The sequence below is a fragment of the Vombatus ursinus genome, unplaced genomic scaffold (genome assembly GCF_900497805.2).
Source record: "Vombatus ursinus unplaced genomic scaffold, bare-nosed wombat genome assembly UNPS02014778.1, whole genome shotgun sequence".
In the NCBI taxonomy this organism is placed as follows: Eukaryota; Metazoa; Chordata; class Mammalia; order Diprotodontia; family Vombatidae; genus Vombatus; species Vombatus ursinus.
The window spans coordinates 2432539-2458595 of NW_020954556.1; the positions used below are offsets into that span (position 1 = coordinate 2432539).

The window sequence follows — 26057 nt, forward strand, 5'->3', positions numbered from 1 at the left end:
AAGGGGATTTATTCTGTGAGGTTTGAATTCAAAGGGCCATACTTGAGGACCTAGAGGACCACATGTGGCCTCAAGGCCATAGGTTCTGCACCCCCGATGGTTTCTATTGGACCTTGCAGCTTTAAATCATGTGATTCTCTTGAATCTTCATATGAACCTGGGAACTCATTTATTTGGATATTTCCTCTCATGGTGATGCTCACAGTCCAGCCATGCCTGCTTGTCCTGTTTGACCTATCCATGTCAGTAATCCCTCCACAAGTACCTCACTCAAGATGTTGGGAGCCTGCTTACCTTTCTCTAGACATCACAAATATCCCAAAGGAGTCCTTGGGCTCTTGGGCCTGTTATCCCTCATGCTTTGCCATGTGACCAGCCCCCCCACTTTTAATCATCCATTTCCCTTAAAATATACCATCTTCAAGTTAAGTGGGATAATGGTCAAGGCAAGGATGAGAAATATAAGCAACAGAAGGTGCTGGGAGAGGATTACTATGTAGGGAAAGCCAGAAAGCTTGGTTGGTTTCATGAGAAAGGAAGGGCCCATGAGGAGAGTTGTCCAGGGTGGTGGTTGATTAACCCTGGGCAAGACCCCTTTCAGCTCTCTGAGGAAGCTTTGGCTATATATAGGCCCTGGTTCAGTGCCACCATTACACCATCAGGGTCTCTGCAGGAAAACCTTAGTATTATAGTCATATAATTCAGAGTTCTCCAAAATCATCTGGGTCAGTAGAACTCAGAACAATTTACAAGTTGGTTTGGAAGAGAAGGAGTAACAGAACACTGAAGGAAAGAAGATGGTTAGGTTTAGGGCAGAGCAAGGAAAAGCAGGGGCACCCAAATCGCAGAATTTCAGTGACCATTTAGTGCACCCCAAATAACACACAAATCCTGCTGCGACACACCTGACAAGTGGTCATCCAACCTTTGTTTAAAGATCTCCAGTCACAAAGAATCAGACACAACTGAAATGACTGAATGACAAGAAGAAGCCATTGCATACTACCATCTTTGGAATGTGTTCCTTCTTCCCCTCTGTGTCTTGGAATCCCTTCAAGACTCAGCACAAGGGAAACCTTTAAATGAAGTCTTTCCTTGTCCTACCACCTGCTAGTGCCCTCCCTCTCATAACTACTTTGCATTCATTTTGCATATGTCAAGTGTATCCTTTTGTGCTGACTGCTGTATCCACTTAGAATGTAAGATTCTTGAGGGCAAGGTCTTTCCTTTTCTCTTTATAGCCTCATCTCTTCACACAGTGCTTGTCACATGGTAAACTTAATAAATGCTTACTGATTGATGCAATCTTGCAATCTTGTTCATGCTAGAATTTTGTCTCTAAGGGGGGGGAGAAAGGAGGCAGCCTGAGGACCCCTAGGCCTGACTGGTCCAAATTCAATGGAAAGGACTGAGTCTTGGACTAAGAATTAGGAGACTTGGATTCTAAAGCAGAGTCTGGGCATGGACTTACTGCATGACTTTGGCATCCTCTGCCTAATTTTCTCCTTCCATAAAATAGGTAGTAACTTCCAACTAGAATGTAAACTCCTTGAGAGCAAGAATCCATTATCTTAATTTTGTATGTCCTCCTCATGCTTAACACACCTCTACAGACAAAATGGAGGGCTTAAGATGTTGAATGAATGATGAATGAATGAATGAATGACTACTGTGCCCTCCCTATGAGAGGATTCATTCAGCAAGTAATTACTGAGGGCCCCCCACTGAGCTAGGTGCTACGGAGGATATGATGAAAACACAGTTCCAGGTCTCAAGAGACTTTAAAACTTGATTCTGAATTAATATACACTACATATTTGAAAAGTTAAATTATGATTGATTTAATTATGTGGCTGGTATTGTTATTTAACTGCTTAATGAATAATTCAGGCAGTGAGAAGAATCCAGAGAGGGGATAGATCACTGTGAAGCTGGGTAGCCTGGGAAGGCTCCCTGGAGGAAGGGAAGTTGGGAGCTAAACCTTTAAGAATGGGTAGGATGTGAATAGGGGGAAAAGGGGGGTATTGAGATGTGTGCCTGATGTCCCTGAGGTGCTATATGGGGCAGCTAGGTGATGCAGTGGATAGAGGTCCTGCCTTGGAGTCAGGAGCACATGAGTTCAAATCCGGTCTCAAACACTTGACACTTACTAGCTGTGTGACCCTACGCAAGTCACTTAACCCCATTGCCTAGCCAAAAAAAAAAAAAAAAGAAAAGGGTTTTGTGAACCTTAGAAGTGCCACAGAAATATTGTCAATGCTACTGATAATATTAGGAGTTTGTTGGGATTGTTGTTGTTGTTGTTCAGTTGTGTACAGTTCATCCTGACCCCATTTGGGGTTTTCTTGGCAGAGATATTGGAGTGGTTTGCCATTTCCTTCTTCAGCTCATTTTACAGATGAGAAAACTGAGGCAAAGAAGGTTAAGTGACTTGCGCAGGGTCACACAGCTAGAAAGTGTCTGGAGCCAGATGTGAACTCAGGAAGATGAGTCTTCCTGACTCCAAGCCTAGCACTGTATCCCCAGTGTCAGGGGAAAAGCCTCGGCTCACTTGTTCTGTGGACATCCAAATCTCTCTCGAGAAGGCCAGGAGGATGGGTGCTGGGCCCTGGCCTTGCCTAACTCCTGCCTCCCATTTCCAGGGAGCCAGGTGCCATTTTCCTGCTAGGGGTCAGAGAATTCATGTAGAGCAATAACCTCTAAAGAGCTCAATGACATCTAGGAAACACACACTGAGAATCCCAGGTACAGTGAGCCTTTTGGATGACGGTGTCTCTGGCAACATCACACACACACACACACACACACACACACACGCAATTATATAATCTCAACCAAAAACCCTGTAAGGGACATTTAATCCAACATTATTGACATTATCTACAGGCTTTACTTTAAAACCTACAATAAGGGGGATCCCACCACAACCCCTCTCCCTGCCTTCACTCCACCCAAACACAGTCTACTTTTTTAGACAACTTGAATTACTAGGAATTTTTGTTTTGTTTTGTTTTCCTGATATCAAGCTTAAATTTTTCTCTCTATAACTTTTATCCAGTGCTCCTGGTTCTGCGAAATGTTTTGGCTTCAGAACCAAAAAGAACAGGTATTATCACTCTTCCCTATCATCCGCCTTCAAATCGCTGAGCAGAGCTATCACGCTTCTCCTGAATCTTTCCTTCTCCAGGCGATGCATGCCCAGTCCCTTCAAATGATCCTGTGCCATTCCAAAGCCGCTGAAAGTTCATTCCACTTGCTCAGAATCACACAGCTAGTCAAACCTGCACAGGGCCTGTTGGCCAGGTGTCCCTGACCAGCTCTGTCAGGCAACCCTTCATTCTCCCCTTTTATCTCCCCCAGGGATGATCTTGGATAAAATAGTGAATTTAGTGGGCTTTCTTTGAAACCTCTTCTTTCTTTCCCTCTGACCCTCTCCTGACATCCTACCTTTCTTCTTTAGACAACCCCACCCCCAAAAAAGAAGCAAATTACTCCTAAGGTAATAGTCGATCATAGAACCTAGCTAGAAGCCAGAGGGGACTTCAAAGTTTATCTAATTAAATTGTTTCATCTTGTTGATGAGGAAATTGAGGTCTGAGAGATAAAATATCTTGTTTATGGTCACACATATAGATACAGAGCCAGTATTCAAACACAGATTCGATGCTTTTTCCAACGATTTTGAATAGGGAAGGGACTTAATAGAATTATTAGGGATGTGATATACTAGAAAGAGTACTAGTTTACCCAAATTAACTACAAAAGACATATGAAGGAAGACGCTATCTTGATTATATATTTATGATTTTATGTATATATGATTATATATGTATATGTACTTATACACATATAAACACATATATTTGTGTTTAATGGTAGCCATCTCTAGGGTGGGAGGGAGAAAAAAGGGAAAAAAATTTACATGATAACTTTATTATATATTTTAAAAGAAATAGCAAGTTGTATGTAATAGATTTGCAGTTTCATATACAATCATCTTTTATTTATTCTACTATGTTAGGGAAATGCTTGTTTTATTTCATAAATTGAAAAAAAAGAGAGCATTAGTTTGGCATCAGAAGACCTGAGTTCTACTCCTGAATCTACTGTTTATTCTCTGGTGACATTGGGCCAATCACTTCTCTTCTCTGGGCCTCAGTTTCCTCATCTGTAAAATGAATCTATCTAGATAAATCTCTAAAGTCCCTTGTAGCCAGGGATGTGCTAGTAACTGTTTAACCATCAGGTCTCTCCTCAGGAAAAAAAAATAATGCACCCCTAAGTTTAATCTGTATTATCAACATTTTCTCCATCACTTTCTTAAATCAGTCAGCACAATAATAAGTCAAGTTCTGAGCTGTAGCTTTTGCTAATTCCTGCAGCATAAACGCTCACACTGGCAACATAATAATCAGCTCCTGAGTTGTTTCCAGCACACCACTGCTTGTAGGTCTAAATCTATGCTTCTATAATAATAATAACTACACAAATAATTCATGTTTAAATAGAGCCTTCTGGTTTGCAGAACACTTTTCTCACAATGAACCTGTTGGGTAGGGACCACATGTTACTATCACCTTAGGGGGAAACCAAGATGAGTTTTGTAATCCTTATTACGGAGCAGTGGCCCCCATTTCTATTAGAGTTTAGCTGTTCTTATCTAGTCTAGTCTCCTCATTTTTTAGATGAAGAAAGAGGTGCAGAGAAGTTAAATGGCTTTTCCCACATTCACACAGGTGGAGGACTTACAGAGATTGGATTCCAACTGAGGTCCTCTGACTCCAATTCAGTGCAGTGGAAAGAGCGCTAGAGTTGGCTCCCTGCCAGTGCATCTTGACCTGGAAAACCATATGTTGATGTTATTAATCCTGTGTTAACAGTATTTTTATTTATCTTGTTAAATATCTCCCAATTCCATTTTAATCCAGTTCAGGTCACCTGGATTCCTTGACATCTCTGCTTTGGCCTATTGCTTGAAGCATTCTGCTACTTCATAAGAATCAGGAAGTCAGTTTAGGTCCATGGGACCCACGTATGGCAGGATGAGGCAGTTGGAGCAGGCAAATAGAATGACCTTGAGAAGCTGGAGCATTGTGGTATCCATGAGGTGAAAATGAAGACAGTGGGTTTGAGAACCTCTCCCCTGAGTCCATGACCCTTCTCCCCTCCCTCAACTTCCTCCGTTCATCTCTAGAAAGACCCTGGGAGTCATTAGGGTTAAGTCAATGGTTAAATCAACAGCCTAAGTCCAGATTATTTGTACCTTTCCAGGAGGCCACAGAGTTCATAGGCTGATTAAACAGGATGGGGATGCCATCAAATCATAGACTTTTAAAGCTGGAAGAAACTTTAAAGTCCCTAGCTCCCAAACGAATGATTTAAAGATCATCTCATCCAGGGGTACTTACCCTTTTTTATGTCATGGACCCCTATGGCTGCCTGGTGAAACCTGGGGGCCCATTTACAGAATGAATTTTTAAAAAATTCATTATGAAAGAAATGCTAAATTTCAGTTAGAGGTTTGTCAAAATAAATACATTGTTTTGTTTTGGTTTGGTTTTCCCATCCAGGCTTATGGTGCTTGGGTTAAGAAATCCTGATCTAGACCAACCCTGCCTCTCCAATTTTACACATGGAAAAATTAGAGTTCAGGGGATGACTTGTCCAAGGTCACCCCCCATTAGTGTCAAATCCAAGACTAGATCCCAGGAATCCTGATTTCAGAGAAGTAACTGCAATCATTCCCAAGGTCTCTTCATTGCCAAGGCAATATTGTCTCCTCTCAAAGGTAGCTCCAGATGTATATTAAAAATTGACTCTATAATGCCATTTGAACGTCTTGGATAAATCCACTTAAAAAGCATGAAAAATAACATTAATAATAATTTATTACTATATGACACTTGAAACTTTTGAAAGTGCTTGTACATAAATCTTTCTTTTAGCTTCCAGCATCCCTGTGAGGCAGGAAGGGCAGATATTATTATCCCCTTTTTAACATATGAGAAAACTGAAACCCATAGAATTTAAGTGATTTGCTCAATGCTATACATGAGGGGAGTGACAGAAATAGGATAAGAACCCTGGACACCATTGGTTCCTGTACTGATTAACCAGAGTTAGAGATAGCATCACAGCATCAAAGTAAGGGGAGGCAGCCCAGGAAGCATGAATTTCCCTACAGGCTACTTGGCATGAGTTACCAAGCAGAAGTCTGAGGGACAGTGTGTGTGTGTGTGTGTGTGTGTGTGTGTCTGTGTGTCTGTGTCTGTGTGTATCACAAAGAGAAAGTAGAGAGAGAGAAAGAGCAAGAAACTGATACAGGTGAGTGGGGGGAGGTTGGGCATACCTTTCCCTTCTACTGTTCTTCTCTTTCAGGTCTCTGATTGTCAGTGTTGTAATTCAGCATTTTTTTTTTTTGGCTCCTGCTTTGCCACGTGGCAGCGGCGGTGGCAGCAACAGCAGGGCTGGTGAGAATACCAAAGGCAATAGGAAGGCAGTGACGGGTGCTAGGCAAGCAGGAGTGCCAGGAGGGGAAGACAGCCCTTGTGGCCCTCTCCTATGGATGACCCGCGGCTAGCTGTGCTATCTCCCTACTCCCATAGATTTGAAGAAGAGAGGGAATAAGGAAGAAAAGGAGGGAGGGAGGAGAGGAAGTAGAAAGAAACAAAGAAAGAGGCAAAGAGGTAGTTTGGAGGGGGCTGAGGAAGAGTGCAGGATGAGAGACTCTGATAGTCTGGGTTTAGGTCAGCTCTCTTCAGCTGTATCTTTATATTGGGCGCAGAAGAGGCCCAGAACTGTGGCAAGAAAGGGAAAGAGAGCCATATTGCCTACCATAACCTGGGACTCCTGATGGAATTAGGCTCAGCCACTGCCCCTGCTTCTCCACTGCCTTCACAGAAAAATTGGCAATGGGGATGGAGAGAACGGAAGGAGGCTCCACGTGTGTGCTTTCTGGGGCATCTGCCCTTTGTTAAGAGTGTTCTTGTTCAGTCATTTGCAGTGGTGTCTGACTCTTCGTGACTCCACTTGGGGTTTTCTTGGCAGAGATAGTGGAATGGTTTGCATTTCATTCTCCAGCTCATTTTACAGATGAGGAAACTGAGGCAAACAGGATTAATCAATTTGCCCAGGGTCATACAGCTCATAAGTGTTTGAGGCTAGATTTGAACTCACAAAGATGAGTCTTCTTGACTCCAAGTCCCACACTCTATCCACTTTGTCACCTAGTTGCCCACTTAAGAGTGGTAAAAAAGAAATCTGTCTGGACTCTCATTTTCTTTGTTAAAAACGGAAAGAAAGAAAATTGGAGTCCAGACGGATTTCTGTCCAACTCTACTCTGGGACATCCTTTTTCTAAGCAATGGGCAACTCAAGGGAAAATATTAGTTTAATGACTTGCTCAGCTCCCTGTAAAAAGCTAGTGATGAGTTGGGAAGTCAGTATAGAAGACAGAGATGCATCCTAAAGCCTTGGGGGGTGGAGGGGGGATGAATGTGGGAAGCTATTTCCCATTCCTGTCCCTGCTTTAGAGCATCAGAAATTCCAAGGTGAGCCCTTGACTTGCAATTCATTGGGGAAGCTCATGCTGTTTTAGGTTGGGGATGGAGAGGCTGAGAATCACAATGAAGACAGATTCTAAAGATGTCGGAATAGTCTGGACCTTGCAATAAACCATCTCCCTAGTGTTCTTGGGCATCCAATGATTGAAGGGAGTAGGACACAAGACAGGTACCCCTACCACAGTTATATGCTTCTCTAATTCTCACTTCTCCCTTTTTCTTACCTCATCTCCCTCCCTCCCTCCCTCCCTCCCTCCCTCCTTCCCTTTCTCCCTCCCTCCCTCCTCAGTTCTAGTTCTGGCTCCACTACTAAGTTACCATGTCACCTTAGCTAAATAATTTCACCTCTCTAGCTTTTGGATTCCCCATCTATAAAATGGGGGTTGAACCAGATGATCTCTAGGCTCTTTTCTCCAATTCCTTCCCACAGCAGAAGGAAGAAAGCCCATCACCCTAAGATGGAGCCCGATTGACTTCCACTTGCTTGTCCATTCCAAACAGTCTGTGATTCTATGATTTTTCCCCCTCTGAACCTCAGTGTTCCCATCTGTTAAAATGAAGGCTTTAAAAATCATAAGATTTAGAGCTAGAAGAAAACATAGAGGTCATTTAGTCTAACCCTCACATTTTACAGATGAGGAAACTGAGGTCCAGAGTGACTTGCCTAAAGCCACATAGGTACAAAGTGACCGTCTAGGTTTTGAAACAAAGCCTTCTGATGCCAGATCCAACACTTTCTCTACTATATCACAATGATTCCATAGGACTTGGATTAGAGGACTTCTGAAGTGCCCTCCAGCTATAGCATTCCTAAATTCTATCATTTTATAAATCTTTTTTTTCTTCCCTTATGTTGGTCTTCCTTTTATTTTTCCTCATTTCTTTCTTGACCCTCAGGTATTGCATAACTCCTTTCTAACTGCCAGCAAGAAGGGGTGTTAGGGTCAAAGGAAGAGCACACGGGTCATGAAACATCAGTGTTTGCTGTCACATTACGCATCTGGGCTAGATGGTTCAGTGAGCTATAGCACTTGGCAGACTGGGGAGGAAGTTAGTCGGAGACTCATGGAGCCAGCCAGCTTCCAATGGATTGCAAAACAAGGCTTATCTTCAAAGTTTTTTCCTCTGTCATCAAAGTAGCTGAGCTCCAGGGAACAAAGGGGAGTCTTTCCTGAGCTTAGGGACATCCCCTCTCTCTGGCAGTCAGAGGTAATATTCTTTTAAATTCTCCTATCTCTTCTCCCATTATTTTCCCCTGTGGTACAAGAATATTAGATTTGGTGTTACATAAAGAGTCATTAAACAATAGATTTAGACCTGAAAGAGAACTTGGAGGCCATCTGGTTCAGTTCTTTCATTTTACAGATGAGAAAACTGAAACAAAAATGTTAAGTGACTTCCCCAGGGTCACATAGATAGTAAGTATCAGAGGCAAGATTTGAATCCAGGTCTATTGACTGCATATCCAGAATTTTTTTCCACTGTACATCTTGGATTCCACTCTTAACTTAGCTTTGCCACTTCTCCCTGCGTGAACTTCAGCAAATCTCACTTCCCTGGCCTTCAGTTTCCTTATCTACAAGGATTGGACCAGATAACCTCTAAATTCCCATTCACTTCTGAATCTACAATCCTATTCTCTAGGGTAAGCAGAGTAATGAACAGAAAGCTGGGCTTGGAATCTGGAAGATTTGACTTCAAATCCTGATTCTGTGTAATTATGGGCAGGTCACTTGATATCTCTGCCTCGGTTTCCTCATCTGCAAAATGGAGGCTACGTTGACTATATCTCACAGGATTAACACAAGGTTCAAATGAGATAATATATGTTCAGCATCATAAAAATGAGTCAGTATTACGACTCTGTGATTGGAACCACATCCACTCCCCAAGTGCTCCTCAGTGCGCACTTGAGAGATGGAAGAATGAGCAGAGACTAGGGCCTTGGCTCCACCTCTGACTCACCACATGGCCTCTAGCAGTCACTGATGAAATGAAGAGAATTGCCCTTCCACCTGCTCCGCCTCCCCAGGAGGCTGCGAGGCTGAAGTTTACCGCGCCCAGCAGACAGCTCAGAACTCAGCCACCTCTCAACTTCTCTTGGAGCATCTGCCCGCGTGGGAGTAAGTCCGGCAGCTTGGATGTTCCAGCTTCCTGATGCACAGCCCATAGGGCATTTCACTGTTATCCCTGGCTCTGATCCTCTGCTGGAGGAGGTTGGGGGAGGGAGATAACAAGCATAGTCTGAACTTCCAGAATGAATAAGCACAGTGGAAAATCAGGTTGTATCCAACGGTCATTTTGCACTGGCTAATCTTGTTACTTTTGAAACTGTTCCTCCTTGGTTTGCCATGGACATTCTTCAAGGCCCCATTCCAATCTCACCTCCTCCATGGGACCTTCCTTGACCACTCCACTGTGGGCTGCCACACTGCTGAATAGTGCTGTAATGGTTTTTTGACTACCCTAGGCACCGGAGATCAGCCCCCTATTGTGTCATTAGATCCCTGCAGGGAGGCACCATCTGCCTCTCCTTTGCCTCCTCCCAACGCCCTATACATAGTAGGCCCTTTGTGAATAAATGAACAAATAAGGAGGCAGCTGCTTCCGTGATGTGACCCTAATAGGCTGGTCTGCCAGGTATCTCTCCCCCACCATCTTGTCACAGAGCCTCATATTCACTCTTAATCATCTTTCGGTTAAGGCACTGAAGCCCTGAGGTAAAATCATGCATTATTTTCTGGGGTGTGGGTAGCACATTCAGCCATTAGAGATCACTTTTGCCCCACATTCCTGGTGAAGGCATAATGGAATAGGGCATAGGACCAGTAGATGGGCACTAGGAAGCACCATGATGAAAAACATAAAGGTTTAAGGTTAACAGATAGGTCTGCAATACAGACAGTGACCAGCAAAAGGGAATTGACCTGGGGAGGGGTTGGGTGGGAAAGGGGAGGGAGAAGGAGGAGAAGGTCCTGTGTGGAGGGGGAAAGGGAACCCACCAAAGGCAGATGGAAATACATTTAGGTCACTGTGCTGCCTCCAGGCAGACTATAACTTGAAATAAATGCTTGTTAAAATAGCTCACATTTATGTAATGGTTTGCTATTTGCAACTGAAAGCCAGCATGGCATTAAGAGGTTGTGTGGTGAGGTGGAAAGAGAGCTGGCCTCAGAGCCAGAAGGACTTGGGTTCAAGTCCTGACACATACATACACACTGCATGAACTCAGCAAAGTCATTCAATCTCTAAGGATTCTAAACAACTCTAATCTTGTTGTGTTACAGAGAAATTATCAAAACCTGCATTGGTAGAGGAAGTATTCTCATCCAAGAGTTCTCTATAATAATAACAGTTAATATTCAAAGTTTAAAAGGTGCTTTATGTACATTATCTCAGCTGATTCTTATAACAACCTGTGCTATTATTATTCCCATTTTATGGAGGGAAAAACTGAAGCAGAGAGGGGTTATGTAATTTCTCCAAAGTCTTACAGCTAGTAAGGGATGAGGGCAAAATTCAAACTCAGATCTTCCTGACTCCATGTCCAGCACTATCCACTATGCCATCTTGCTTCCTATATCAGTGTAATCATAGGTCCCGTACCAATATTAATCCCTATTTCTTTGCCATTATGAAGCACTACCCTTACAGCAGCCCTATGAGACAGGCAGTGCAAATAATGTTACATCCATTTTATAGATGGAAAAACTCATTCAAAGAAGATGAAACATCACCTATGACTACACCGATTTAAATCCTATCTCGTGTCTCCCCTGTGCCCTGCTGCAGGTCTGAGGCTTTTGCTATGACCGAAGCCTTCCCACAGAGCCAGGACGTGCCCCTGCAGCCAAATCAGCATCAGGTTCCCTTCCTGCCCTCCCGGCCTTTGGCCCCACATCACCATGGGCAGCGTCAGCAGCCTCATCTCAGGCCACAGCTTCCAGGGCAAGCACTGCCGGGCCTCACAGTACAAGCTTCGTAAGTCCTCCCATCTAAAGAAACTCAACAGGTATTCAGATGGGCTGCTGAGATTTGGCTTCTCCCAGGACTCGGGTCATGGCAAATCAAGTTCTAAAATCGGCAAGAGCGAGGATTTCTTCTACATCAAGGTCAGTCAGAAGGCCCGGGGCACCCACCGGACAGACTACACCTCGTTGTCCAGCGGGGAGATGGGAGGCCAGACTGGGATGGACTTTGGCACACCCCCAAAGCTTATGCCTTTCTCCAATCAGCTGGAACTGGTAAGTAGGGGTCTCCAAGGGTAGGTGGCAGAAGATGGGTGATTAGAAGGGCTTGCTTTTTAGGGCTATGAGGAAGGTACTCGGTGGTGGTGGTGGTGATATCATACCACACTCTACACATCCCAATTTGATAAGTTTTTCATTTAAATGTTTTAAGTTAAAGCTTTGATCAACTATCACAACCATGAACAATTACATCATCTATGACTTGTTCTTGATGTCCAGCATCCTAAAATGCTATGGCTTTTCCCAGGTCCATGATTCTTGGTAGATAGGACCACAAACTTCCATTGCCTCCAGCCCACATGCAGAATCTGTCCCATGCAATATAGGAAATGCCACATGAGTCAGTTTCATAGTCTACCCAACCCAAGACTCCATCTCTGACAGGCATGTAGGGGATGTGATATGGAAGGACAAACTAGAGGTGTACCCCATCTGGAAGTCAGAAATACCCCATCCCCATGGGGAGAAAAAGAATACTCTTAAAATAATCTTGGGTTTCCTGGGTAATAGATGGGAATATTCACCATCTAGCCAATAAGGAACAAGAGTTAAGAAAACTGGTCCCTATTCTACCAATGAACAAGGGGATACCCCTTGAAAATTTTTTATGTGATCCTGAGTGAGAGATGGAGAACAAGACCATAGACTTTTCAGAGAAAAGGTTAACAATATGGCAGCCTTAAAAGGTCCTATGGAGGGAAAAAGACATCTTTCATTTCAAGATTTTGGTGATAGTTCATAGGATTACAAGCTTTAGAATTGGAAGAAATGCTAAAGATTTATTCCTACCCATACATTTTACAGAGGAGGAACCTGAGGTCCAGAAAGGTGAAGTTGCCCAAGGTCACCAAGGTCACACAGGTAGACAAGGTCAGGCTTTTAGACCTTCAGATCCTTTGACTCCCAAAGCAGAAGGCAGGTGATAGGTGGACCTCTCACAGGATGGATATCATCAAGTCCTTCTGGACACAAGGCATTTTCCCTCTTGAGACAGTATTAGAACATGATCCCTCCTATATGGCAGGCCACTTCATCTACAAAGTTACCTGTAGAGAAATAATCCCAATATGAAAGGGTATAGCACTTGCAATGAAATCTTAATCTAGGAATTGTTATGGTGCCAAAGAAAGAGTAATTGCCCTGGAGTTGGAAGACCTGGCCTTAAACATCACCACAGACACTCACACCCATGTAACCTTAGACAAATCACTGAACTCATGAGCCTCGGTTTCCTCATCTATAAAATGAGAGAGTTGGAGTAGATGGTTTCTGAGGCCCCTTCTAGCTCTCAGCCTATGATCCCATTACCCTTCTAGCTCTAGGATCCTATGACATGCCCTTATTTAGTATATTCCTCTTTCTCCAAGAGGCCAACCCAGAAACTTTGAGGATCTTTCCCTCCCAGACTGATATTTTTGTGATGGTGAACTAGGCTGATGACTTTGAGCAGCTCTACCTCACTTCAATTCAATTCACACACAAGTCAGGATCACCCTAGTGATGTCATTAGTCCTCTTTGAGAACGAAGGATGAACAGCAACAAGTAAGGTAGTGGCTAGAGCATCTGGCCTGGAGTCAGGAAGATCTGAGTTAATATTTGACCTCAGACACTTACTAGCTGAATGTCCCTGGACAAGTCACTTAACTCTTATTTGCCTCAGTTCCTCGTCTGTAAAATGGGGACACACTGGAGAAGGAAATGGCAAATCATTCCGGTATCTTTGCCAAGAAAACCCCATGGACAAAGTCCATGGGGTCACACAGATTTGGACAAGACTGAACAACAGCAATAACTTTCACATTCCAAGGACAACCCTCTATCTACTATATATACACCATGATGTTTCTCGTTATTATCACAACCTCCCCAACTCCATCATCATTATTATTTCTAGCCAGAGAGGGAGGAAAGAGAAAAATATTGAGGGGAGAAGCTATTAAGGAATCTGGTTCTTTCTCTTCCCTAGGGCTCAGAAAAAAGCATTGCAAGGCCGACAGCATTCAAGCCTGTGTTGCCGAGGTCAGGGGCCATTCTCCACTCTTCCCCCCCAGAAAATGCCAGCCACCAACTGCACCCGACTCCTCTGGATAAAGCCAAGGATCAGGAGCTGAAACCCACCCTGTGCTCAGGGGCACTGTCTGACTCAGGTCGGAACTCTATGTCCAGCCTCCCCACTCACAGCACCAGCAGCAGCTACCAGCTGGACCCCCTGGTCACCCCCGTGGGGCCCATCAATCGCTTTGGGGGCTCCGCCCACAACATCACCCAGGGTGCCATGCTCCAGGACAGCAACATGATGAGCCTGAAGGCCTTGTCCTTTTCTGATGGAGGCAACAAGATTGGCAACCCGAGCAAAGCAGACAAGGCTGCCTGCATCCGCTCGCCCCTCTCCACGGATGAGTGTACCATCCAGGAGCTGGAGCAGAAGCTGCTGGAGAGAGAGGGGGAGCTGCAAAAGCTTCAGTGCAGCCTGGAGGAGAAGGAGCTGGCCTCCAGCCAGGCCTATGAGGAGAAGCAGCGGCGCTGCCAGGAGGAGCTGGACGGACTGAAGCAGAAATGCAGCAACAAGCTGAGGCAGGCCTCCCAGAAGAGCCAGCGGAGCCAGCAGGCTCTGCAGCTCCAGGTATTCCAGCTGCAGCAGGAGAAGAAGCAGCTGCGGGGAGAACTGGAGAACCTCATGAAGGAGCAAGACCTGCTGGAGACCAAGCTGAGGTCCTACGAGAAGGAGAAGACCAACTTTGCCCCTGCCCTGGAGGAGACCCAGTGGGAGGTGAGACTTGAGGCGGTGGGGAGGGGGCTCCTCGCCTGGAAATCAGAGCCAGAAGGACTTTGAGAATCCAGCTCAGGTGCTGCAAGGCCCTCTATAAAGGTCAAATGAGATTAATAATAATTAACAATAATAATTAATACTAATACAAACATTTATATAGCACTTGCTTTGTGCCAGGCATTGTGCTAAGTGCTTTACCGTTATTATCTCATTTGGTCCTCACAACAATCCTGGAAGATTAAATTCTTTATTATTATCCCCATTTTAATAATAATAACAATAGCTAACGTTTATATCACGCTTACTATGTGCCAGGCATTGTGCTAAGTGCTTTATACTTATCTCATTTGGTCCCCACAACAACTCTGGGAGGTAAGTTCTATTACTATCCCCATTTTAATAATAATAATAATAATAACTAACATTTGTATTATATTTACTGTGTGCCAGGTATTATGTTAAGTGCTCTATAATTATTAACTCATTTGGTCCTCACAACAACCCTGAGAGGTAGGTGCTATTATTATCCCTATATTACAGTTGAGGAATCTGAGGCAAGCAGAGGTTAAGTGACTTACCCAGGGTCACACAGTAAGTGTCTGAGGCCAGATTTGAACTCAGATCTTCCTGACTCTAGGCCTGGTGCTCTATCTATTGTACTCCCTAGATGCCCCACATTATTTTTAAAGCCCTTATTGCAAAGCCAGACACATAGCAGACTTTTGAAAAATGCTTCTTCCCTTCCCCCACTTTTTCCAATTGTATTTGACTCTTTATGACTCAATTTGGGGTTTTCTTGTCAAAGATGCTGGAGTGGTTTGCCATTTCCCTTTCTAGCTCAATTTATAGATTGAGGAATTGAGGTAGCCAGGGTTAAGTGACTTGCCTAGGGTCAACCAACTAGTAAGTGTCTGAAGCCACATTTGAACTCAGGTCTTCCTGACTCTAGGCACAGCACTCTCTCCACTGTGCCAACCCTCTAACCATATCCGTCTAGAAGTTATTCAATCATAGAACCATACGTCATAAACTTAGGGCTCCAAGGCACCTTTGAGGCCTTAAAGTCTAACCCCTTCATTTTACAAATGAGGAAACTGAGTCAGTAAGGGATTATATGACTCACTCAGGGTCACACACAACAAGTATCTGAGACAGAATTCAAATTCAGGTTTTTCTGACTCCAAAGCCAGACCCACTATCTGCTCCGTCACCTAGCTGCCTCTCATATCATCTTGAGCTATACCCACACCTTAAGCAGCCTAGTGAGTACATCTATACTCAGTTCTGGAGAAGACTATGTAATGGAAGGTAGAAAGGCAAATGACAACTTTATGATGTCTCCAAATCAAAGAATCCCAAAAGGTCATCAGTCCTTCAGGTAGGATAACCTCTAGACGTCCAATGACCCAGCGGTAGGAATCTTCTGGAATCCTTTTCACTAGAAGTGGATGAGAATAATGGCAAGAACTAAAAGATGAAGAATCTTAGTGTAAAGGTACAGAGAGTCTGGGAGAGAAGGTTACTCTTGTTTTACCCAGGTTTCCCAATGATTGGTGCACGACCTCTTTCTTTTTTCTGTGCAAAACACTATTGTCTAGGGGGCAGAACCCCTATTTCCCACTAGTATCATCCAAAGATGTCTGTGATGTACTACTCTGTGTTGGCTTTTTACTGCCTTGTGCATTTTATTTGCAATTTATTGATAAATTTTGTTATTATGAATTTAATAAACATGAAATAGAATGGGCATTTACATGTGTATATAAGATGGGGAGGGGAGAGAGGGAGAGAAAGAGAGAGAGAGAGAGAGAGAGAGAGAGAGAAGAACAGAGAACGGTGATTGTACATGAAATTGCAGGTCTGTATTATGTGTGGCTTTCTTTTCTTTTGAAATATGTAACTTTTTTTGAAGTCTTCTTTCTGACCTTCCTTCTGTCCTTTTGTCTCCATTTTTGAGAAAGATGTCTCAATTATCCTCTTTTCTTTTCTTTTTTATGTTTTTGGCCCTACCCTATCTCTCTTCTCCATTGCTTCCTCATTCCTCACCCCATTGGGAAAAACGGAAAAAATAAAGCCCTAGTAACAAATATACAGTTAAACAAATTCCAACATTGGCTGTGTCCATTCTTCATTTTGAGTCCATCGTCTCTCTCTGTCAAGAGGTAGGTAGCAACCCTATGCCAATTGTAGAGCAGGGCACAGAAGGATAGAGAGGGTGGGTGTAATGATAGAAAGGAGAAAAGATGGCTGATGAGTGTGGGTATATGAATGGGTATAGGTGATATTGTAGTAAAGAATAAAGATAAGAATCCACTGAAGTATTACTCAGATGCTTTATTATAGAGTAGGAAGAACTTGAGCTAGTGAAGTCTTAAAGACTAGTGCAGTCTTCCATTGGAACATAAACTGTGTGACAGGCTCTATTGGGCTGAGAAGCATTTTGAGTGCATCAATGTTTAGATGGATTCTGCACTTGTCATCTGAAGACCAGAGTAGCTAAATTTTGAGAGGCTCATCACCAGGTTAGCTACAGAACGAAGGGGAGAGAGGGGGAGAGAGACAGAGAGAGAGAGACACAGAGACAGAGAGACAGACAGACAGACAGACAGAGAGACAGAAAACACTGGTTTGGACAGTAGCCACATTAAGAAAATCAAAGATCCTTAAAGTGAAATGAAGTAATAAAAATATCCCCTACCCTGGCCTCAATTTCCTCATTTGTAAAATTGTAAAATTATAAAATTTGGACTAGATCAAGGGTTCTTAACCCTTTTATTTAGTGTATCATGGACTCTTTTGTTAGTCTGATGAAGCCTGCACACCCTCCTCAGAGTAATGTGTTTAATTGCATAAAATAAATAGGATTTCAAAGGAAAAGTTATTTTGAAATAAACATTTTTTTCCATCCAAGTAAATGGACTCCTTGTAAATGTACCTACAGTCTGAGGACCCTCTTGTCTAGATGTTCTCAAAGGCCCCTTCTACCTCTAAATCCTATTACCTTAAAAGATATCTTTAATACATAATACATATCTTTAATACACAATATGTAATACATATGTATCTTTAACACATAATAAATAGATAATAATAGATAATCCATAATACCTAGAAGTAGAAATGCATTTATATATAGATACAGATACTAGTATAGTTCTGCAGATCTGGGTATTGATGACAAGCACTTAAGCATATCGAAAGATATATAGGAGGCAGCTAAATGGCACAATGAATAGAACACTGGACTTCTAATGAAGAAGACTGACGTTCATATCTGCCTCAGACAGATGGCCATATGTGACTCTGGGTAAATCACTTCATCTCTTAGCCTCCGTTTCTTTATCTCTAAAATGGGGATAATAATAGCACACACTGACATGATTGATGTGAGAATCCAATGAGATAACATACTTGCAGCATTTTGTAAATCTTGAAGCTGGGGCATGCTGGTCAATGTTTAACATTCAGCTGCATGACACTCTTCTAAGTTGAATCTTCATTATTAACATTTTATCCATCACTTTCATAAGTCTAGACAATCAACAAAACAATAAATCAAGTCCCAATTTGCAGTATTTGCCAATTTCCAAGGTATAAATGCTTACACTGAAAATTTAACAATCAGCTTGCCTGTTAGAGCTGGCTTCATCATCACCCCTGCCTTAAAGCACTACATACACTGCTATTATTGGATTATGGAACATAGAAAGAATGTCAGAACTGCAAGGAAACTTCAAGACCATCAAGTTCAGCTTTCTAGGTGTAGCTCTAAAGCTAATAAGTGTCAGAACAGAGATTCAAATCCAAGTTGTATGGTTCCAAATCCTAATATTTGTCATAGCTATACATACAGGTAGAGGTGATAATCATAATGATGATAACTAAAATTGACATAGAGCATTAAGTACTGCAAGGCATTTTACACCTTTTTTATCTCATTCGATCCTCACAACAACCCCATGAGGTGGGTACTAGAGTTAGATGACCTCCATTTTACCAATGAAGAAATGGGATGCTATGTGACTTAAGAGATTTAAATGACTTGCCACTGGGCACACTTAGTTTTCAAGTAACGAATTTGAATTTGATCCCAGGTCTTTCTAATTCCAAGTCCAACACTCTCTCCCCTATGCCATATAAATATCCCTAGAAATCATTTGGGGCAGCTAGGTGGCCCTGGGGTCAGGAGGACCGGAGTTCAAATCCAGCCTCAGACACTTACTAGCTAGCTGTGTGACCCCAGGCAAGTAACTTAACCCTGACTGACTGAAAAAAAGGAGGAAAAAAGAAAGAAATCTTTTAGTTCAAATCTTTCAGAAACAGACTTGGTTAGTGGTGAAGTAAGCTTATGGATACACCAGTGCCTGAGTCTGAAAGCTGAGTGAACTCCCCAGTTTGATCCACAGACTGAAAAAAAACTGGAAAATATCAGCCCAAGCCCCTGAAACTACCTGAACAGCTACATAGCATACTGGATAAAATTCTGAGCCAGAAGGCTGGATAGACTTGAGTTCACATCCAGCCTCAGGTACTTACTAGTTGTGTGACCCTGGGCAAGTCACTTAAACCTCTGACTCAGTTTCCTTAATTATAAAATAGGGATAATAATAGCACCTACCTCCCAGAATTTCTGTGAGAGATTTTCATAAAGTACTTATCACAGTGCCTGGCACATAATAGGTGCTTTATAAGTGCTTTTTTGTTTCCTTTCTTTTGGATAAGGCTTCTACTTTTCAGAAATCAGGGACTTCCTCTGAGCGGAGGCTTTTCTTTTCTCGCCCTGGTGAAATTTCTCTCACGAAATTCCCTGGTTTTCCTCTCTCTTGGCAGGTGTGCCAGAAGTCAGGTGAGATCTCCCTCCTGAAGCAGCAGCTGAAGGAGTCCCAGACAGAGGTCAATGCCAAGGCCAGCGAGATCCTCAGCCTTAAGGCACAGCTGAAGGACACTCGGGGGAAGCTTGAAGGGATGGAGCTGAAGACCCAAGACCTGGAAAGCGCCTTACGGACCAAGAGCCTCGAGCTGGAGGTGTGTGAGAATGAGCTGCAGCGCAAAAAGAACGAGGCGGAGCTGCTGCGGGAGAAGGTTAATCTGCTGGAGCAGGAACTCCTGGAGCTCCGGACTGAGGCTGTTCTTCTCCGCCAGGAGCGCGGCCGCAGGGGCGAGGCGGAGTGGGATGGCGCCTGCCCAGGGGCCACTGGCCCAGAGGACATCCCTGCCTTGCAGAGGGAGCTGGAGAGGCTTCGGGCGGAATTGAAGGAAGAGCGGCAGGGCCACGACCAGATGTCCTCCGGCTTCCAACACGAGCGGCTGGTGTGGAGGGAGGAGAAAGAGAAAGTGATCCATTATCAGAAGCAGCTGCAGCAGAGCTACCTGGCCATGTACCAACGTAATCAGAGGTTGGAGAAGGCCCTGCAGCAGTTGTCGAGGGGGGAGGGGGGTGCCGAACCCTTGGAGATTGACATCCAGGGCGCTGATGTCCCCTATGAGGATATCATTGCCACTGAGATCTGAGGACCCCGGGGTAGGGAGGGGTGGGGAGGCAGAAAAGCTGGACCCATCCAAGAAAACATATCCCTTGCCATTGCTCAGTTGGGCTATACTGGGAGAAGCCTTTTCTTCTACACTGTTGGCCAAGTTATTCCCATCTCTCCCATCCCTCTCCCCCAGCTACCAGAGGTAGAATGTAACTTGCCGAGAAAAGACACGTGAGACTTGATGCTATGGTCAAACCCTCACCAAGGTGTCTGTATCAGTCTGTGTTGAGCTGGTCATCATGCCCCTGACAGCCATCCCAGGAGTATTATAGCCATCCCAACCTCCCCTCTACCTTTAAGGACACCCAGAATTCTCCTCTTGCCCTGAAAAGATTTTTTTTTTCTCATGAAGACACTAATTTGCCTTGGGATGGAGAAAAGCCATTACTGACCAGGAGCCTTGGAACCACACCCTTGCTAGGGAGAAACTTTTTCGGATATCCTGAATTGTTTCTCATTTATCAAGAATAAGTTTCCTCAATGGTTCCAGAATTCTTTGAAGTCCAGCAGATCCTCCTCTTGCCCCCAGAAGAAGACTCAATAGAAAGAATGGCTCCAAGAATGCCAGGGATAAAGTTGGGAGAGGCCTCAGAGTTTAGGCAAACCTAAGATGAAAGAGGAAGGTGATTCAATCACAGGGAACAGTGATAGGAATGGCCAGTCTATGGCAACACTAAAGCCAGGGGCTCACTCATGCCAACTCTAGCTCAACTTCCCTGGCCAGGATGCTACCTGGCCAGAGAAGGTTGTTCTCTCTCCAAAGATGGCTGCTAAGCTTTGACTTCAGTGACCAGTCTCCCCAAAGCTATGGAAACCAAGGGACTGGACTTCAGAGAGGAAAAACAAATTTCAGAGTTTAGTGTCTTCCCAGGGTATTCTGAAGCAGGGATTTGTACTGCTTTTCCACCGTCCCAAAAACAGCTACCAATTTTTTCCAGACAGACCAGGGGAGTGGATTTCCCTGCTGATTCCAAGCTAGAAACCTGCTGCCTTTGACCATTCTTCCAACCAAAGTTGGAAGTAGTCCCTTAGTGTCTAGAATCATTGATGATCACCACCATTTCCCATGTAACTGCTGGGGTTTTTTTCTTGACTCTTCATCCCCGGCCTTATTCATTCTCCCACACCCAACCCAGCCCAATTGTTGGGTGGTATCTTTAGTGCCAATTCTTAACAAGTTTCAGTACCACGCCCAAAATACCATTGGGCCAGTGATACTGGAGCTGAAGATGGAAGACAACCTCACATCCACCACTCCTGAGTCCGTCAAATAAACCCACAAACACTCCACCGATCCTCCCTCCACCTCACAGAAACATGGATACCAAAAAGTCAGGCCAGCAGGATTGGCCAGAATCCAAGAGACCTGGAAATCAGAAGACTTGGGCTCTGACCTGGCACTGCTGCTAACTAGCTGTGTATCCTTGGAAAAATTATTTCCCTTCTCCTGGACTTCAATTTTCTCTTCTGTAAAATGAAAGGAGTGGAATAGGTGATTGTGAAGTTTCTTCCCAGATTTAAAAATCTGTGAGCTGTTTCTTCCCCCACTCCCACCCCTTCAGTTTCTAGGACATTGAATTGCTTGGTTTGGGAGTTGTTAAAGGATATTTTCCCCCTCTCAGAAGCAAACAGCAGACCTAGCAGGCAGCAGCCGGCTGTTCCCCAGTCTATTTTTGCCTCTAGCTGCAGATGCTGTACTTGCAACAGCCATCTCCCTCCAAATCTCGGAACTGTATACCCAGCACTTCCCAGGGAGACGTTTCCTAGGGAAGCGATGGGGAGGTAGCAATTGAGGTTCTGGAAATTTTAAGGGTAGGCAGTTCTCCCTACTCCCTCATTTCCTCTACATTGACCTGCTTCTTCCAGAGAAACGCCTCCTGCCTCTTCCCTCACTCATAGTTTCCTCCTTGCTCAATCCAAGTTCCAGGATGAAAGATTAGAAGCCTAGTTCCCCATGGTCTGTCCAGGGAGTCCCCAACATTCCTTTGAGTCCCTAGTGTCAGGTATCATAAATCAAAGCAGGTGGGTTAGGGCTGTGAGTGAATAACCTGCTAGGAGAGGAAAAAAATCACCTTCCCCAAGCCCACACACAATATGACCCTTGACATAGAAGAATTTGCTCAGGAGCTCAGTTCTTGCCGAGCTTTATAATCATGGCTGGTTTGGGACTCAATTTGAACCTAGAATTCCAAAACCAAATATCCTTCCTTTGCCATAAGGGCAGGACTCTGAGGGATACCCAAGTCCCAAGCAGCTAGTAAAAGACCTCACCTTCCCAATCCCAAACCCTTTCAAGCCAGTTTGTGCCTTGTATGATTCCAAATCTTCCCACTCAATCTTATAGCAAAAACAAAAACAAACAAAAAATTGGGTAGAAAGAGAGAACCAACATTTCTTCTTTGAATTGATGCCTATCCAGGAGAAAATAACTCCCAAAACACAAAGGGTTCTTTGTGAAAGGCCTCATCCAATCAATTAATAAATATTAATTAGCACCTACTTGCCAGGCACCGTGCTAGGCCCTGAGGGTACAAATACAAATAAGAGAGGGATGCTTCAGCCTTAGGAAAGGTTTCTCTGAACCCAAAGACCAAGACTTTAACAAACTCTCAACAAATAAGAGAGCTCTCCCAATCTCCCCCACAGCCATACTCCAGGCTATACCAGGGATTTGGGCCTTTGATTAGAGGGAGGCCCTAACTGGATGGCCTTTGAAGCCTTTAGCTCCAACATCCTTAGGTACAAAGATGCCTTTCCCTGAGGGCATGGCCCAGTGCTAAGGTCTATACCCTTTGTCATGACAGGAGTACTGCTGCTTTCTGTAACATAGCTAGGTCAGGTGGACTTGATTTCCCTTTTCTTGGCACTGGATGAAAAGTCCTTGGTGTCCTTGGACTGTATCAACCTGGGCACCTCTAAAATAAGGAGAACAGATGAAGGTGGGCAAGCATCCCATCCTTTGGGAAGTCAAGGATGGGTGGGGGCAAGAGGGTTAACTGTTCTGGTTCCTTTTACCATGTGAAATGTCCACCCTGTGGCCCTTCCCTTTGGCAAAATTCTTGTTCCTCTTATCCCCTGACTGCTTGCTTGTTTCCCAAACCATCCCCTGTGCTCCCAGAGGAATGAGGATGGCTGGCCAGAGAATAAATGCTTATCTGCAAAGCCATAACCCAGAAAGCCCATCTTCTGACCAAGAGGGGAACTTTGCCTGTATGCTTTGGAAACTGACCCCTGCAGACTCTGTCTTCACTGCAATGACTGGATGCCTTTCCCGAATGTCTTACCCTCTCCCTTGTGAGCTGCAGCTATGGGCACCTGACTCCAACCGATCGTAAACATATAGGTTGAATTTGAAATATGCTGTTTCAGGAGGCTGCCTCTGCTCCAAGATCCAGGGGTTGGCAACTAGAAGGCCAGCCCCAGCTGCAGAGGAAGAAGTATCTAAGTGAACGTCTAGGATAAAGGCCCAATAAGCCAGGACCATTCCCTCCTTAAAGTTCTCTCCAGGAGCCTGGTGAGACAACAGGCAGGAAGAATTGGAACTGTCCCTAGAGGAGGCACTTGGGTGCAGAATCTCCTGCCTGCCCAACAGCTATAATCTGAGCCAGTGCCCCAGAGCTGTGTGGGCAGTGCCCGTGGGGAACCCTGAAGCCTTTGCATCTGCCCTGGCAGCAGCCGCTCCTGCCTGCTGCTATCACTGCAGGCTGTGCAGGGGACCTCCCCAGGAGGACATTCCCCCTCCCCGATCCCCACTTCCAGCTTCTGGAGGCCCATGTTTTGTTGGACATGTAAATAGACTTTTGTTCCCTTTGTCGTTTTTTTTTTTTTTTTTTTTTTTGGTTTGGGGCAACTCTTTTATTCTATTTTTCATGTCTTCTTCCAGTCATGTAAATGGTTCCTTGTAATTTTATGTTTTAATTTATAAATAAAGAATGCCATATCTCCCTCATGGATGTGCCTGCTCCTCACCCTTCCTAGTTCCATCCCTGCTGCCCCTTACTCAAGTTGTTTCTGAGTTACCTGCCCTGGAGACAGTAAGTGGTTATAAAGAAAGTACTGGCAGAAAGGGAAAAAGTTCTCCACCCCACCCACCTTCAGGGTGCCATGGCTACCCCAAGTGCTTTGCTGTGATATAACTGGGGCATAAGAATTCTTCCCTCCCCTTTTCTCTGGGGAAGTCTATCTTTGGAGTTCTCACCCTCAGAACCCATACCTCATCAAAATCATATGTTATTTTCAGTCTGTGAGTGAGGGAAATTAAACTATATTGGGGGGAAGAGAGAGAGAGACTCTTTTCTAGTGGTTGGGAAAGAGTTTGGGATAATTTTTCTGATATTAACACTCAAAGGGTTAACCTGCTTTGGTTTTGGTTTGATTTGGTTTTTTTTAAAGCAGAATAAAAGGAAGGGGTACAAAGTGACTTAGAGGACCCCATTCTCCTTCCTCTCTAACCCCAACCCAATACTCAAAACATACTGATTTCTCACCTTCTTGGCCAACTTGTTGGTCTATTTGCATGAAAAAAACACCACCCCCCAGTTTTGCCAGTGGCTTTGTTGGGGACTTCTGGTCCTCCGTTAGCCAGAACCCCTTTGTCCTGGAAGGGAATGGAGGTGTCTGGGGAAGGGAGGGAGGTAACTGAAGCAGCCATCTGTCCTGCCTGCCTAAATGAGCTGCCTGGCCAACTCTCCGTCTTTGTCAGCATCTCCTGAGCACCTGCTCCTTCACCAGAGTCCAAGCTCAGCTGTGTGGGATGCAAGAGAGAGCCAGGATACAGGCCCTGACTTTAAGGAGCTCGGAATCTAACTGAGAAGCACAGCATGGGCACAGAAAGTTAAAACGAATAAGTTCCAAGATGGCATGGGCCCATAAGCATGGTAATAGGCAGTGAGTTCATTGGAGAAGGGAGTTGTCCCCTTCCATTGGAGTGTTCTCTATCAAGAGGCAGCTAGACCCTGCAGATAGAACACTGGCCTAATAGGCAGGAAGCCCTGGGTTCTAATCCTGCCTTACGCTGCTTCGGTTTCTTTATCTGTAACATGGGAATGATAATAACACATTACGTAGAGTAGTAGTGAGAATCAAATGAAATAATTGATTTAGATCTGGAAAAAATTTCAGAAGGCATCTAGTCCAGTCTTCTTATTTTACAAATGAGGAATTAAAGCCCAGGGGGGAGATTTTCTGGCTGAGCTGGTTATTTCTTTGTGGAAAATCACAGTAGGCAAAGATGCCATGGATGTTACGTCATTAGGAATTCTCCAAATACTTTAGATTGCCTGATGCTGTTGCTGTTAAAACCAAAATGACTTTAAATTCAGGGCCACCAGCATTTGGATCTTACTATGAAAACCATGGTTATTAACTGGAAAACTATCCTCCAGGGCACCTTGTGAATACTAAGGCTTATGTACCTTACCCAGCTCCATATTGCCCTTCAGCAGTGCCACAGTACATCCCAAGAGTTGTTACTCATCCCTCAACACCAGCAGCAGTCCATTTACAACCAAAATCTTCATCTGGGATCATGTTTACTTCAAAGGCTAAGAAAATCATATATGTTGTCATTAGCATTGGAATAATACTAATTGGTGCTGTGATTGCAACTATCTTTCTTTGGAAGTTTGTGAAAAATAGCTGCCCAAATTCTGGAATAGTATGTGGAACTTCAGGAACTTGTATCAGTCCAACTAATTGGTGTGATGGAACGTTGTCCCGGTGGTGAAGATGAGAACCATTGTGTTTGTCTCTATGGAGTATCCTTCAGGTTTACTCATCTCACAACAAATCCTGGTATCCTGTGTGCCAAGATGATTGGAAAGATCACTATGGAAAGATAGCACGTAAAGACATGTGGCATAACACGAATAGTTTTTTACTCTAGTCGAGGAATAACAGCTGATAGTGGTGCCACAAGCTATATGAAGTTGAACCTGAGTG

General features: G+C 44.1%; 1 protein-coding gene across 1 annotated transcript in view; it reads left to right on the plus strand.

The window, feature by feature from the left end:
- Positions 1 to 24057, plus strand: part of LZTS1 (leucine zipper tumor suppressor 1) — a 68567-nt gene extending 44510 nt beyond the window's left edge. Inside the window, exons 2-4 of the mRNA XM_027864977.1 lie at positions 11355 to 11806; positions 13780 to 14583; positions 19414 to 24057. Of these exons, the coding sequence (XP_027720778.1) occupies positions 11468 to 11806; positions 13780 to 14583; positions 19414 to 20094 (1824 nt within the window). The 5' untranslated portion in view covers positions 11355 to 11467 and the 3' untranslated portion in view covers positions 20095 to 24057. The remainder of the gene's footprint in view (positions 1 to 11354; positions 11807 to 13779; positions 14584 to 19413) is intronic.
- Positions 24058 to 26057: the final 2000 nt, after the last annotated feature.